This window comes from Astatotilapia calliptera, chromosome 16 (assembly GCF_964374335.1).
Source record: "Astatotilapia calliptera chromosome 16, fAstCal68.1, whole genome shotgun sequence".
Taxonomy (NCBI): Eukaryota; Metazoa; Chordata; class Actinopteri; order Cichliformes; family Cichlidae; genus Astatotilapia; species Astatotilapia calliptera.
In genome coordinates this window covers 17719517-17735784 of record NC_137437.1, presented here as the reverse complement: position 1 = coordinate 17735784, position 16268 = coordinate 17719517, and the positions used below count along the sequence as shown (strand labels likewise).

General features: G+C 38.7%; 1 protein-coding gene across 1 annotated transcript; it reads right to left on the bottom strand.

The window, feature by feature from the left end:
- Nucleotides 1-4857: 4857 nt before the first annotated feature.
- Nucleotides 4858-15291, bottom strand: LOC113007574 (nectin-3-like protein). Its single transcript, XM_080290696.1, has 8 exons — nucleotides 14385-15291; nucleotides 12599-12940; nucleotides 12174-12476; nucleotides 11352-11445; nucleotides 10904-11003; nucleotides 9416-9526; nucleotides 8963-9066; nucleotides 4858-8258 (listed from the first exon to the last, which is right to left on the bottom strand). Coding segments are annotated over exons 2-5 (480 nt in total). The 5' UTR covers nucleotides 12600-12940; nucleotides 14385-15291; the 3' UTR covers nucleotides 4858-8258; nucleotides 8963-9066; nucleotides 9416-9526; nucleotides 10904-10921.
- Between the last annotated feature and the right edge of the window lie 977 nt (nucleotides 15292-16268).

Sequence of the window (16268 nt, the reverse complement as noted above, 5' to 3'; positions counted from 1 at the left end):
AAGTATCATTTGTGTTGGATAATTGTTTTACAAAGCAGGAATAATGTATTTAGATTTTATCCTCCAGTAAACAGAAAATAGTGAAAGCTTCTTAGGTAGAATGCTTAGGTAATTCACCTCTGGGAGATCATAAAATAAAAAAATATATACAAATTATTATATTATTATTAGCTGACATTATTGGAATTTTCCTCCTCAATTTAGATGATGCAGTAAAACCAAGAGAAGTGTGATGAATGTGAGTTGATTTCTTGGCACTACCTTATCAGTGATCAGCCAGAGACCATTCATGTGTAAAGCTTCCAAGTGAAGCTTCACTTAGTGTCTTTAAGGTAGTTAAATATTTATCCAGCCTCTTTGTTTGGTTTTGCATTCTGTGGACAGTCCCAGTGCCTTGTGTCACAGTCAGCTGCACAAACACATCAGTGTTATTTGATCTGCATGAAGGATTTAAATTAAAAGGAGGCTGTTCTCTTTGCATTGGGTGAGTATGGAAAGTGAAAAGCCATCCGTGAGCCTGCAGTAAGTCTAGAAATACAAAAAAGGCACAATTGCTAGTGCTTATAAACTGATCTGTAGAGTGTTTCCTGTTTTCATTCTCATTTCAGGGTGGCAGGTGATGGACAGATTCACTGAATATACACAAAATGCTTCAAAATAGCAACTATATCTGCATCCTTTAAAATTAGTCAGTTTGACTGAATTCAGTCTTTACATTTTTTGATTCAGCTAACAGTAACTAACAGTAATTAACCTGTAATACAATAAATTACAAGAATCCATCTTAGTCAAACATTACCATTGGTTTTTTTTCTTTTTAATCACACTTAAAGAATTGGTGGTAACCAAGTTATCAATTTAGGAATATATTGTGGCATAACAGACAAACTGTCATAAGCATATTGTAACTCATTACATGCAGTTATAGTCATAGTTAAGTGAAATCTTTAGTGTAAATGCAAGCTTTGAATGTTTTATGATTGTTATTCATAAAACAAAAAAAATCCAAAAAAACATCTCTGACTTACTTTGATAATAGAGTGTCAGCATTTTATTAGAATGTACATGTGCTGTAGGCTGAGTGGATTTTAATGTATTGTAGGCAGTTTCATTTGCTCTTGGGGCCTCTGGGAAATAAAGCAACAGCTAAAAGCAACTATTTGTAGGCCTAAATGATGTTTTCTTCCTTTCTTTTTAAAAACCATGCTGTGGAAAAACAAGTGAAAATATAATGACTCACTCAGTAAATGCAGGCTATACTGTGTCGTGGTAATGTTTGCAGTGATGGATGTTACAGTGGTGCAGGGCAGGCCGTGGTATCCTTGGTCACTAATGGGTTAGGGCCTGGTGGCAGCAGAGACATCATAAAATAGATTTATGGGACAATTGTGCAACAGCAAAAATCGTTACAGAGCTGTACCTTCAAGGGGATACTTCTATACATGGGGTTTTTATGTATCTTGCTTGCTTCTTGGAGGAGTCATCAATTAAAAATTTAAATGCTACCAAATTCCATTTTGATTCTACCTTTATCCCAGATAGAGGTTGAAGAGCAGCCATTATTGCTAAGCTAACATCTTCTTCTATACTATAACATTTGTGTAAATCAACACAGGGCAACAGCAGCATAGGTCAGCTTACCAGTGACGCATTTGCAGTTGAGTACCTCACCTGCTACATCCCTCTTTAAACCCTTCTTTACTTCTTCTCTCCAGTTAAGTTCATGGTGTAGAGCGCCAGGGGTGTTTTCCTGTTCAGACATCCAGACATCAGATCACTCAGGTCAAAACTGACTTAATCTTCCAAATTAATGAGGTACAAGATCAGGACCTTTTGAAAAAAACAAACAAACAAACAAACAAAAAAGGCTTCTTAGTCTTTATGAACTGTAACATGTCTCCTGTTTTCATTCTTTTTAAATCACTGGAATTAGAATGTAAGTCATCTAGTCTGGCAATTGTTAGTTGCGTGGGCTTGTTTTTATAGCTGCTCCTTCCTCCTCATTGATCTAACAGTGCCTCTTTGTTTAGATTCCTTAAACCATTTCCTTTTGTCTAGGATTCTCACTAACAAGCCTCTTTTTAATTTTTATTTAACCTTTATTTATACAGGTAGTCCCACTTAGACTGGGCTCCATACCATCTAATCCTGCAGATGATCAGCAGGGAGTATGCACAACTCCATGCTGATCAGGGCGGATCTACAGGGGTGGCATGGGTTGTAATCTCGTGCCACCTCTAGTGGTAACCTGATTTTACAAATACAGTGTTGTTTATTAAAATAAGCTAGCATTAGCACTTTGAGCCTAGCTACAATAAACATTGAATATAAATTCTAAAACTGCATAATGTATTGCATAGTGCGTGCAATACACGCCACACGTGAAAAGACCAAGGAAAACTGAGTAAACGATAAAAACGATAACAAAATAACGCTGAAAAACGATAAAAACCCTGAAAACTATACATTTCACACCTGAGCCTCAACTCTCGCGGCCCGGTACCAAGCGACTCACGGACCGATACCAGTCCCGGGGGTTGGGGACCGCTGATTAAGAGGACCCGAGGGAAGCTCGGAAAAGCTAAGCAGAAGTTAATTGGAGAGGAGAGTGACGGCCGTTGGTTGAAAAGAGAGGTAAAAAAAAACTTCAGTGGTGTGAAAACATTATGGGTTCGCGGAGTCAGACGTGGATCAAGTAGGCATTACACCTTTCTTGGCCGCTACTTCGAAGCACATCTGTCCTGGGTGCTGCACAACAACATTGAATATTTAGTATTTACTGCTGTTTACACTTAGCTAGATTAATGCGATGGTGTTGTGTTTAGTATGTTGCTTTGTTTTTTTTGCTTGTTTTCTATTTTTCTCTCAACAGGTGATCCAGGAGATTTTTTTTCTCCCCCCCGTTTCTCACTGTCCCTCTCCCCTTCTGTTTTTCCTTTCCTTCCTCTTTCTTTCTTCCTTTCCTATCCCTCACTCATGTCTGTCCCGTCTGTAAAATCTGAAAATAAAATATAATAAATAATAAAAACAAAGATCGACCAAATGGACCAATACGGCAATGCCACGATGATCCATTTGGCAAAGTAAATCCATTGGGTATCCTTGTTGGTCTTCAGACAACAATTCTGATGGCTAAAGAACCAAATGGGACAGGCAAAAAAAAAAAAAAAAAAAAAAAAAGACGTGGATCAAGTAGGCATAGTGTGTAAACTTTGCTACAATGTCGTAGCTGCCATAATCGAGCAGCCCGGCAAGTTTACATCACTCAGATGGCTTTATTGGAAAAGGTTAAATAAGTCGCTGGGATGAGGAAGATCTGGGCATGTCTAAAACTGCAGCTCAAATGGATAAGTGGTAGCAAATGATTGGATGGAAGCAAACAGAAATCTAAATGTAATAATATGGAAACGGGATTTTGGAAGAATTTCTGAAAATGTTTCCCCCAGTATATGGATAGGAGTGCAATACTGTGGACAGTTTCCCTTTAGAATACAAAAGATTTTTAGCAATTGTACTGATAGTGCAGATCTATAGTTTCAGATCACCTACAAAGACACAATGAAGCTAATAAAAAGTTTAGTTAGCCAACTCAACCAGTGGAATTACAGTAAAAATCTCTCTCTCCTCACAGCACGTGAGAGACTGAAGTTCTGTCTCATAAGACTTATAATTATCACGTATTTCCTGTTTTTGTGAGAGAAGTCAGTTCCCAACCTCATGATCACATGCTGAGTTATGACACTTTGGTCTGTGTATCAAATTTATCCAAAGTATCCAAATGTGATCCTAAAAACTACCTGAAAAGCCTTCAGTTGATTCAACATGCTGCAGAGTACTGACAGTGACTAGAAAAAGAGAGCATATTTCTCCCATACTGGCTTCTCTTCATTGGTTCCCTGTTAAATCCACAATCATATTTAAAATCCTTCTCCTCATATACAAGGTCTTGAATAATCAGGCCCAGTCTTGTCTCAAAGACCTCATAGGTCTGTACCAACCCAGTAAAGCATTTTGCTCTCAGACTGCTGGTTTACTTGTGGTTCATAGGATATTTAAAGGTATTATGGGAAGCAGAGCCTTCAGCTTTCAGAAGCCACTGCCTTGGGTGCAACCTCATGAACAAAAATATCACTTTGGGCCAGACTGCTTTAATGTTGCAAACCATGCCAGTCCTAAAAATATAACACTGTGCAGACATGGATCAATATTCTGCTCGGGTTTTTTGATTTTGTGCAAGACTGAGATGTGCAAGCATGTTTTTTAAATTTTTATGTTTTTAGCTATAACTTTATTTGATATTAAAATAAAACAAATAAAATACATGTTAACTTTTCTGAAGTAAATAAGCTATCTTATTTATACTAGGAATACTAGGAAAGTCAAGCAGTTTCTTCTATGTGGACTTCGCTATGAGTTTAATTTCTCTTTTCTTGTTAATGGACCATCCTACCTTCTTTACTCTTTGCTCAGCCAACCAATTCTAGGAAGCAAAAAGGCTTATAGGTACCCTGTCAGGGAAACATTCTATGGTGATAGGTTAATCATTATTTCAAACAAAACTAAGTAAAACTACTGTTGTCTATGGCCCCTAAGGGATCAGTCATGATCCCTTAAAATCGTCAGCTTTTCCTCCCACACGGTGCCAATGCCAGCTCCACCTTGAATTTCATTGAGACAGACATTTCATCTAGCTGCCACTGGAATCCACCCTTAGTGCTGGGAGTTTCCCACGATGCACTGAGCATTTCTCCTTTCTGACCTCTTTTCATTCACTATGTGTTTACACAACCAGCCTGAGCCAGAGACTTTGACTTGCCTTAAGCTTGTATACTCCTAACCAACAAACAACACAAAACAGATGATGAAATAGATTTTTACTCACATTACAATGAAAGCTTTTGTGTCAACAACAGTGAAATTTGCTAGTTAGCCTTTTACATTTTGGAGCAGTTTCTGGAAGGGGAAGCAGTGACTCTAACTAGCTTAGTTATCAAAAACTGTAGATAATGTCACAGTACATTTAGAGTATAACTCTTTCCTTATCACAATGTTTAACAATAAAGCAAACTGCTGAATAATAATAATAATAAAATAAAATTTTAAAAAGGGGACACTTGTCACAGTATAGCACAAACTAGCAACTGGGGATTGGTCCATCAAGGCCTCTACGTTTTATCCACATTACACTGGACCACCACAGATCCTTCATCAGATGATCTTGCCCGATGTGGCTCCTTTGGGCTAAGCCTGGTCAGGGGCCATGTACTACAGAGGTGACTCTCAACAAGCCCCTTGCCTGAGCCTGGGTCCAGGTTGGAGCCATAGTAACTGAGATATGGTCGTTGGACCATTTTTGAATTTTTCATCAAAGAAGTCTGTTAAATTTCACTTGTTCCGGTTGCTCACCCGTGAACGATTTGCCTTGAGGGGCAAATTGCCCCTGACAGCATAGTTCCTGGGACAACTAGGGCATACAAACCTCTCCACCATGATAAGGTGGCAATTCCTGTCTGTAGTTATGTTGTTTCCTCTCCAGTGCACTGTTGTCACTGCTGAAGGATGGCATGAGTCATTGGAGCCATTTGACCAATCTGTGTTATGAATCAGTCAACTGAGTTGAGTGTATGGAGTTAAAGGTCTGGATGAGGACAAAAAAAAGGAAAAAAAACAATAACATAAAGATTAAAATATGATATTAGGGTCATTCTCCTGGGTCTTTAAAACTGTGTTTTGCGCTTTTGGACTTTCAAGTTTTGTAGTTCTGCTTATTGTTAAATAAATAGTCTCGGTCGTTGTGTCCTAGGGCAAGACACTTCACCCGTTGCCAACTGGTGGTGGTCAGAGGGCCGGTGGCGCCAGTGTCCGGCAGCCTCGCCTCTGTCAGTCTGCCCCAGGGCAGCTGTGGCTACAATGTAGCTTGCCATCACCAGTGTGTGAATTTGTGTGTGAATGGGTGACTGACTAAATGTAGTGTAAAGCACTTTGGGGTCCTTAGGGACTAAGTAAAGTGCTATACAAATACAGGCCATTTACCAAATATTAATATCACGCAAAATAATAAATAATCTTAGTTTACTTATTCTTTAGGTTTTTAACTTCATATTTCAGAGAAGTGTTTTCTCTGTTCCTCTTATGTGTAGTGTATGCGTTCTGGTGATATTTGTGTGTTATTATTCGTTATTCCTCCTCTGCCTCATTGTGTTGATTGTCTACTTGTGCTTGTTTGCCCCGGCTGTGTCCACTTCCCTTGTGTATCTTGTATGTCAGTATACTGATCAGATCAATGATGGATCAGAGAAACCTGATCTTCCTAACTACTCATGGAAAATACATCTTATTGCGTTTTTTAGTTAAAATAAAAATATCTGCAGCAGCCAAGCTTCAATTTTCTTAAAGTTAATAATTATAAAAATAATAATGATAGTAAACATAAATCCAATAGAGAAGCATCTTTTATCAGTAAACTTTTTAAAAATCCCTTTAAGTTGCTTTATATTAAATTTTACTAGTGCAAAACTTGTGCATTCACTGTCAGGAACACACAAAAGGCAGGCCTGTATTATTTATTACATAGTGTGCACTATGTGGCAATCTGTCATCAGACAGACTGATTAATGCATTCAGTGGGTTTGTGTTGTGTGAATGTTGTGTGGTCTAAGTGCTGCATTATAACTACTATCTGCGTGGGCTTTAGTACCACAGAAGTCCAATAGGAAAGCTCTATCTAGTCTTTAAGTGATGACATGATCAATCCTGCTTCCGGGCCCAAACTACTCTGCGTTGTGTTGTTAACATGTTTTAATGCTTTGTATCTTGTTCTATTTAATCTCAACAACTCCCTAAAAACAGTCAGTGATCACTGTCGGCCTCTCTTTTTTATTACTGCTAATCATTTTAAAGCTCAGTCTTTTTAACCCTTACAATGCAACTACAGCACAGCCCATGCAGCAGTATATTAATGACTAACCTCGCATTGTGGATGGATTATCTCAGTTTTTCTCCTGACTGACGTTTGGTCTGTTTCCAGCATCCTGCTATGCGATTACATTTGTCCCTAACCCCTAACCCTCAAATTAACTTTTATGGAGTGGAAAAAAATTCATCCTCCAGCTTCAATGTGTTTATATTATGCTAACATAGCCGTGTCGCAAGCGATCACCTAGCACACCATTATATACCAGCTAGTCCAACTTCAGTAACCCTACAAACATCACTGCTGTTTACTTTCCTGTCTTCATTTATTTTGGAAGTGATAGCAGATCTGTACGTTTTATTTTGTTTCAGAAATCTCTCAGTCAGAACATGGTGTATTATATTTAGATGGAAACTAGCGCGCCAACTCCCTGCTAACTTCTAACTCTGTTAAATTTAATAAAATCTGTTTTCACGAATGCCTGGATGTCAAACTCAATTGATACACCTGGTAAAGCAGCCACACTGATCATTTAATTAAAGATGAAAGAATTTAGACAGTTTTTACCACTGAGAGGAAAATAGGACAGAAAAACTGAGCTTCAATCAGCACAACCAGACAGACCAGCTACAACTGCATTCACACAGTGGCTGTATAGTGTCATGGTGCTTTTCAAATACATAATGTGCAAAAAAAAGACAAAATGTAAAAGTCTGAGTAAGCTTAAAATTTGACATTGTATCCTTAAGGAGAGGTCGTACTAACCAGCGGAGTCTACAGTTACCACATTAATAATACAACTGATGAAAGTAGTTCTGACTGGTGTAAACAAGAAACGGAAACCAAGTAAATATTTCAAGAACCTTTTTATGATTCTTCAAAAGGAAGAGACATGCTAAAGCTACATCCTGAAGGTCTTGGCAACGACAGGCAAAATTAGAGAAAATCAGTGAACAAATAATTAAAATATTTCACTGTATTTCTATCATTAAGCAGGAATCATTTCACATTACTGTAATTTAACACATGGCAGACAGGACAAGAAAGGCAAACAGTGCTTGCCTTGTCAAATCGAAAAATACACATAAATTAAAATGTACCAAAGTAAAACAATTTTTCTCCTTTCATCTTGAACAGTGTTGCTATAAAGTTCCCCACCTGTCTGAATCCATCCTTTACATTACTGCCATCCTGTGGTAGCTGTTGGCAGTTGTTCTTGAAAGCTGTGTTGTTTGTTTCAATCTTCCAAAAGATTGCAGCTCTCTGTTTTGATGGTGTGTGGTGAATGAGGACCCAGGATTGCAGACATGGAGGCAGCACAGAGGAGTTTCAGCCAAAGGAGAGCCTTTTAATGAAAAGGAAGCTAAATACAAACTGTCTAACTAACAGGATCACAATTTGAACATAACGTACAAGTATAAGGGAAGACAGACACAATATATACAAAGGAAGGTGGTTAGGAGAAGTGGACACAGGGAACATGGGAACACAGCCAGAGAAACATAGACATGACGAGATGGGAAGCAAAGCAGAACACGAGGCACATGAGATGACGACTACCAAAGTAAACAGGAACACACAAACGCTGAGACACGGACACAGAGATGTGAAGAGACAGAGAGAGCGAGAGACATGACTGAGGAAACAGGTAGTCTTGTCTCCATGCTTATTAACCTGATTTTACAGTGAGACATTGAGGACAAGACACAGAGACGACACAAAGACATGAACGCAACCTATTATCAAACAAGACACTGCGAACTAGAAATACAGATAAACTCAAGACTAAACTAAGACTAAGAGTCTAAACTCAAGCTCTGACAACTATGAGAGGAGATGGCAGTATGTTTAACCAGCTGCTTTTCCACCAGTCCACTGTCATTTTTCATTACATTTTAATTCACACTGTTGATATTGACAGTCAACCATGTTCTTCAAGCTTTTTATTTGAGCTGATTTATACTATTAATGTATTTTAATATACTTAAAACTAATCAAGCTGTAGGCCTGTTTTTTTCTTGGGGGGGGTTCAGTATACAAGGTATATACCTTCAGGCGACTGTTGATCTGTTTCTTTACCAGCTGACTTTAAAATGACATGTTGGTGGAGCCTTCAGTCCAAATAATGTTCATCTTTGCTGTCAGAGAGATTCCTGAGGGATCATACGGAGCATTTGTTTAGACCTGTATTTAATTTCAACTGAAAATGCAAATACTTTCAGTGTCAGCAGATTTAACAAAGAACATTTAAACTTCTATAACACTTAACACACACATTAATAAAATGTTTTTTTTCTTGTAGCTCAGCTCTTTCAAGTAAGATAGATGTAGTAAAATGCCTTGTACACAACTAAAACTATAATTGAGTCTCCAGTAAACTGCACAACAGTAGTTAACATTAAAATATATAATTAATCCCAACATTTTTTTCAGAGACTTATTTAACTGTGGGAGAAACAAAAGTGAGCTACGAAGTATATGAACAAATTAACTGTTACTGACCTCTTGATCTCTCTGTAGGTCTTCTTCCTCTGGTCCGTGATCTTTGTTTCTCACACTCCCAGATGTTTTGTGTCATGCTGCTTGCCACCATGTTGGTTTAAAGACCTCCTACTGTACAAAATAGCGACACAGTATTCACAGAGGCTGCAAATCAACTTTTAAAATGTTGCCTCTGTACACCAGAACAGTAGATTTGAAATAAAATGATAAAGGTACAATTTAATTGCAGACTCAGTTGCAACTGAAGGAATTGAGCAAAAACTTCTGTATTACCTGCAGCTGAGATTCAACTTGACAAATAAATATAATCATAAACTAAGTCGGAATACTTTATTGAATCCTTTGCAGGCAGTGAGTGAAGACTTGAACTCTTGGACATCATCAAATTCATTTCTATCTTTTTACTGCATTTGTCTTCAGTGACAGTATATTTGTTCATGGCTTCCCTTTTATAAAGAGGGAAAAGGCCATGTAGCATGTGGTTCAATTGGGGTAGACTAGCACAATTGCATACTTATTGGACCAAAGGCCGCTTCTTCAGGACCACAGAGGGTATCACACATGACAGTCTCCCCACTAAGAATAGCAACTACAGCCTCTGAGCTAACTACAGTTTGTTAACCTAGACAATGAGGAGAATGTGCTGGACAGGTGAAGAGAACGTTTAATATTTCTATTGCACCAAGCTAACTAATGCACTTTGCTTTTTGTAACAATGTAACAAAAATGTGATTTGGCCCCTCGTAATACTGGAAAAAACAAACAAACATCCGGATATCTATACTGATATGGACTGGGTAATGTGTAAGGAACAAATGGATGTCACATTGTTCGATGGAAATGAAAATGATCTACCTACAGAGGGATAAATTCAAAGACACCCTGAAAATCAAAGTGAAAAAAAAAAGATACAGCAGTTTTTTGGGTTTAGGAGAGTGATTAGTACCAATTCTTTCATCTGCCTGCATATTCTCGCCTATTAAGGTCAAGCATTATTGTATAAGAGGAGGAAACCAGGATCAAATGAACCAGTGTAGGGCCTGACAATGTGTTCAAGGATTTCACCCTGATTCCTAATGGCAGCCTGTAGAGGTCTCTGCGTCCCTCCATGGATTTGTCTCCCCACATCATCACTGACCTACCATCAAACTGTTCATGCTAAATGATGCTACAGGCAACATAATGTTCTCCATGGCTCCTCTCTACCCTTTCATGTCTGTGACATATGCTCAGAGTGAACCTTTTCTCATCTATGAAAAGCACAGAGCACCAGTGGTGGACCTGCCAAATCTGGTATTGTATGGCAATAGCCAATAAGGCTTTCATGGTACCGGGCGGTGAAACTACATGAAAGGGCTTACTAGAGGATGTCAGGCCTGCCTTTAGATTAAACTTTACACTTAAGACATTAAGTACATAAGCTTTAAAATCAGAAGTATTCTGTATTATTCTAGATATTAGATACATGCAAGTTCATATATGAAGTACCTTTGAAAACATCCATGTTTATAAAAGTACCATGCTGCAGCCCCAACAACATTCAGGAAAAGCAAAACACCAAATAAGACCCCAGCAGCAGAGCATGCTCCTACAGGGACACAATAATTAAGAACATGAGAATGAGATGATTGTTCTTTCCCACTTTCATGACATTTAGTTTGTTATTTCACATTTCATTAAAAAAAGACTGAGACAATAAAGAAACATTATCTACCCAACACAAATCAAGCACATGGCTCACAAAGAATGAGATTTCCACACTGGATCAGTGGGTGACTGTGTTTATAATGAGGGTTTACAATGACTTGTGGCTTTTGGTCAACAGGATGCTGGTAGAAACTGTGCTACTGTTGGCCAAACACAGGTCACTTGAGACAAACAAAAAGAACCAATGAAATGAATGTTTCAGCTGAAACTGTTATTCAAGCTACTTTACCTGCTCCATGTAAAATTTGCACTTGGATTGGCTTCTGTCACACACTCAAATGAGTCCTCAGATTTTGCTCTGATGTTCACTTCTGTGGGAGAGACTGCAAGAGCAGAAAGACAAATAACATGAAAATAATGTTTCGCCTCTGTCTCCTACATCTTCGATCCGAACTCGACAAACTTTTGGGACTGAGGCTGATGCTGTATGGGACAGGCCATGATTCAGTCTTTAGCAATAATTGTGAAACAATGCTCTTTTTTAAAATCAGTCTAGATGTCTTTGTCTTTCAGAAAGTATTTTCCCATCTATTGTGACAACATGCTACTGTGTGACAAACAGGAGGCAAAGTCATGAGATTTGGCATGTTTCACTCCCATTCATTTAAAAAAACAAAACAAAAGAAGAACAAACTCCAAAACAAACTTTCTGGAGTTGATTAGTTTTAGTCATTTGAGGATTTTGTGAAACATCAAAGTAAAACTGCTTTTGTTTACATCATTTAATGATGTAAGGAGTCGAACCAAAGTTTGGTACATAGGATGTTTTGTCTTTACAACACGTAAGGCTTTTAGCAATGTAAGAATTGGGAAAAAGATCATATCTATCAGTCCCTCAGTAGAGCTGTAGGTATTTTGTCTTTTGTAAATAAACTGTTCAATCGTTTCACTAACAGAGTCCTGCGACTGAGTCTGTTCATACATTGCGACAGATGTGTCCACTGGCTAATCCACTAGCAAACTTTGCAGAGATTTCCAAGAAAAAATATAACAAATACATCAACCATGGATAAAAGATAAATAATAAACTACATCCGCAGCTGATACTCACAGTAGACCTGTATGGTGAAGGGCAGGGTTTCTTCTTTAGACAGGGAGTCACCACTGATGACACACTGGACCTGGTGACCGTTAATCTCTCTCGTAGGAACACCAAACAGAGAGCTGACTGTGGTAGTCGTACCGTTGTCATACTGTGTGGAATTTGTTGTCATCCTAACTTTTTCTCCCAAAGCATCAGTGAGCCACCTCACCTCGGCAGGAGGCCTCGAGTCAGCAGCCGTGCAGGTAGCAAATAAAACCTTTTCTGTGCCCAAAGTGGGAAGACTGTCCTTGATGTTTGTGAAAGGAGGCACTAGGATACACACAAAGAGCACACAAATAAATCAGCATGCAAGCAGAATGGTGAAAGTAACTCTGTCTCTGTCTCACACACAAACACAAGAGTATTTTAAAATAAAGGAAAAAAAAGTTTACTATTAGGGGAATCTCAGTCTTTTGATTTCCACTGGGAAACAATGTGAAGATGCACGTGTAGCTGCCTTCATCCTTCAGTGCAACACTGGATAACTGGAGAGTTGCATTTTTGTTGTTAAAATTCCTGATATATTTAAATCGATCATCCTGTCCATTGACAAACCGTGGTCCTTCCCTTGGTTGGACAGTGATAAAATTGTCATTATGAGGTTTTTCTCTGGTTGTCCTCTGCCAGGTAATCTGCGTCAAATCATCATCAGTGTGGATGATTTGGCACGGTAAGATGCAAGGAGGCAGTGCCTCCTTGAACCACTGTCACACTTCCACCAATCACCTGGAGACCTGTAAAGAGCATGAAACACTATTAAAGCTCAGACCTCAGCGTAAAAATAGAAACAAGAAAGAAGCAGATTTGCATAAGGTAAAACACCAGTTTCACAATTACAGCTACAAATCCAAATAGGATCAATTTTTCAAAACCTGAACCAGGACTATCAGAGCAGCTTGGCGTCTGGTCTGGGTGAGGAATACGGAATTAGTACTGTGTAGATCTAATCAGGGAACAGAACTGAATAGTCATATTTTTTCAGTTTCCTTTCAATTCAACACAATTTTATTTAGAAATCACAACAACAGTCACCTCAAGGCGCTTTATTATGTAATGTAGACCCTACAATAATAAACACAGAGAAAAACCCAACAATCATATGAGCCCCTATGAGAAAGCACTTTGGTGACAGTGGGAAGGATAAACTCCCTTTTAACAGGAAGAAACCCTCAGCAGAACCAGGCTCAGGGAGGGGCGGCCATCTACTGCAACTGGTTGATTGAGGGAAGGAAGACAGGACAGAAGACATGCTGTGGAAGAGAGCCAGAGATTAATAACAAGTATGATTCAGTGCAGAGAGGTGTATTAACACATAGTGAGTGAGAAAGGTGAGTGAAGAAGAACTACTCAATGCATCATGGGAATCCCCCAGCAGCCTATGGTTATTGCAGCACAACTAAGGGAGGATTCACGGTTTATTTCTTATCTGTAAGACTTGGGAGAGGGAATGCTACACATGGGAAAGTTAACCTTCACAGCTTTCTCATCAAGTCCAGTCAGGAGGGTTTGTATATATGTGGTCACATGAATTAAAGTGGCAGAAGCCAAAATCTTTTAATGAGAGGAGGGTTTGCAGCTAAAACTACTAAAAGATTTTAGAAAGTTTTTCCTGAACTAATAAAAACAAGTTTCCACAAAATGACTACAGCCTGTCAATTGCCATTAAAGTAAAAATGTAACCCGAAAAAAGGCACAAACATTACGCTTAGCTATTTGGTGTCCCTGCAGGTAACTAATTTTTCCCAAAGGGCTACATGAGAAACTGGAACTGCTGTGTCTGTACCTGAGCCGAACTCGATTCTTCCCAATATCAAACTGGCTCTCTCTTTACAAACTGGTACAAGTAGTTGTTTTAATGAGACAATGAAAACGTGAAATAGGCATGGCAAAAGCAATAGCATTGTAATCTCTATTTAATCAACATTCCCAAAAACAAATGTGATGCAAAATGTGCAGATTTCTGCAACATTTCGCTTTATTCAAAAAGTGTTATTCCTGTTTCGGTTGTACTTCACTTACTTCATGTTCAGTGTTTAAGTTCTTTTTGCTTGTTCAGTAAGAGAACTCTAGCCAGTTAGTCAGATTTGGACAGCATTAATTGCAACACCTGCCAGTTCATTTCATTTCAGCTTAAGCCCATCCAAGCATAAATAAAACAAACAAAATCTTTGTACGTACTGTTCGTTTCTCTGGTCAGCAGGAGCGCAGATATTGTCGCCAAACGACAGATGATCGTGGGGAAATAGCGCGACATGACTTCTCGTAGTAGCATAAAGAAAACAACACGCAGCTTCTTTTCTTCGCTTTTCGCCCTTGTTATTCCCGGATAACTGCTCTGATGAAAAACAGCCCTCCAGGCTCCAGTACTGAGTCGTGTCTGGCATCCAGATGGCGAAGGATACTTCTACTTAAGTTTAGGACAAAAAAGGGTGAAAAAAGAAGAACAATATAATATGTACATCATAGGATTATCAGAACTTGTTGCGTTTGAAAAACTCTCTCATCAGGTAGAAACAGGACCGTACGGTGGGGGTGGGGGAGAGGAGGAGTTGCATGGAGTTTAGAAAAAGTAAGATCAGGATATTCGCTACTTAAACTGTTTTACAATTGCGCTTTGTGTGTGTGTGCGTGTGTGTTAAACAACTATAAAACATTGTTTTGAAAGCAAAAAATTTCGGATTGCAAATATGTTGCCCGCTACACCCCAACATCACACTGCTCAATCATAAAAGTCAGAATGCTAATGAATCGGGTGGGTGGAAAAAAGACAGAACAAAGATTGTATTCCTTGTTCCAACTGTGCTTATTCTACCATAAACAACAGCCCCTTCTCTATACCTCCTGTGCTCATTTTCTTTGCTGCTGCTCACTGATCATCACCTCTCTTCTTAACCTAGCTTCTAGGGTTAAGAAGAAAACTTATTATTTTCCAAATATTTATGCTATAGCTCATCAGCTTTATCAGAAAAAACCTTTTCCTTTGCCACCTTGTTCTTTGCTGGACACCTAACAGTACACCCAGTACTCCTATCTACTTTCTTTTTAATCTTTCTCACTATCTCACTTTGTCTTTAATTCAGAGGGAAAGTTGATCCCAAAAACAATGTTATACCATCATCAGACTAAACAGACTTACAAGCAGCTCCCAAGGCTGTTTCACCGATAATCTTGTAAAAGCAGCAGGCATGGAGCTCTCTCCCAACCGTTTAAAACAAAACAAACATCACAGACAGACAGTGCCCAATTTTGTTACAAATGGTTCAAGCAAAAGAGGAGAGAAAGACTGGCCTGGTGCATGCCTTAGATATGCTAGGGGTACAGCTTAGTAGTCAAATGTAAAGGTTCCTAACTCAGAAGTACATGTGTAACAGCCATAGCAAAAGCCATCTGAAATCTCTAAGAAAGACCCTTCAATGCTAAATAGCAACTGTGGCAAATCATGTTTTTCATTTCATTCCGTGAGTTGCAGCCAAAAAAGTGTTAACAGAAGAGGGGGAAAAAACAAGGGAAGAACAACACACATTTTATTTTCACTTTCAGTTTTTGTCATAATGCTCTTGACCTGGGCGATACAGTACTGTAAGAATGTACTGCTGTTAAGTAGTAGTCACAAGCTGTAGTCCATCTTTGTAAATTTGGAAAAGCAGACATGGTGACATTGTTAAGGAGTCAGCTGGAAGTGTAATTAGATCTTCTGCAAAGTCAAGGAAAAACTATTAGGAAAAGTAGGTAGTAGTATTGAGAGGTTCGTTTTTGTTTGTTTTTTTTGTTAATATACAAACATAACTGATGAACCTCCTAGCTATGGCCATAGACAACATAAGTAAAAACTGAGAGGAGGGTGGCTGTCTCAACAGCCTTTGTATTGCACATGAAGAACTGGAATGAGTGAGTGGCCTGGATAAAGAGTGAGAAATGAAAGCACAAATAGAATTCCTTTCTTTACCTTCTTGAATCACTGAAAACATGACTTTCTTCAAATGCAGAACACTTTTCCTTGGCTTTTATGGGCTCTGTAAAACAGAAGGCAGGTTTAGCACACAAGCCAGTGTACTGCTCCTG

Excerpts from the sequence above, each read along its gene's own strand:
- LOC113007574 (XM_080290696.1), bottom strand. Across the intron at positions 11,446-12,173 it reads CTTCACCATACAGGTCTACT|TCTCTCCCACAGAAGTGAAC; the intron begins GTGAGTATCAGC and ends CTGCTCTTGCAG. Across the intron at positions 11,004-11,351 it reads GCAAATTTTACATGGAGCAG|GAGCATGCTCTGCTGCTGGG; the intron begins GTAAAGTAGCTT and ends GTGTCCCTGTAG.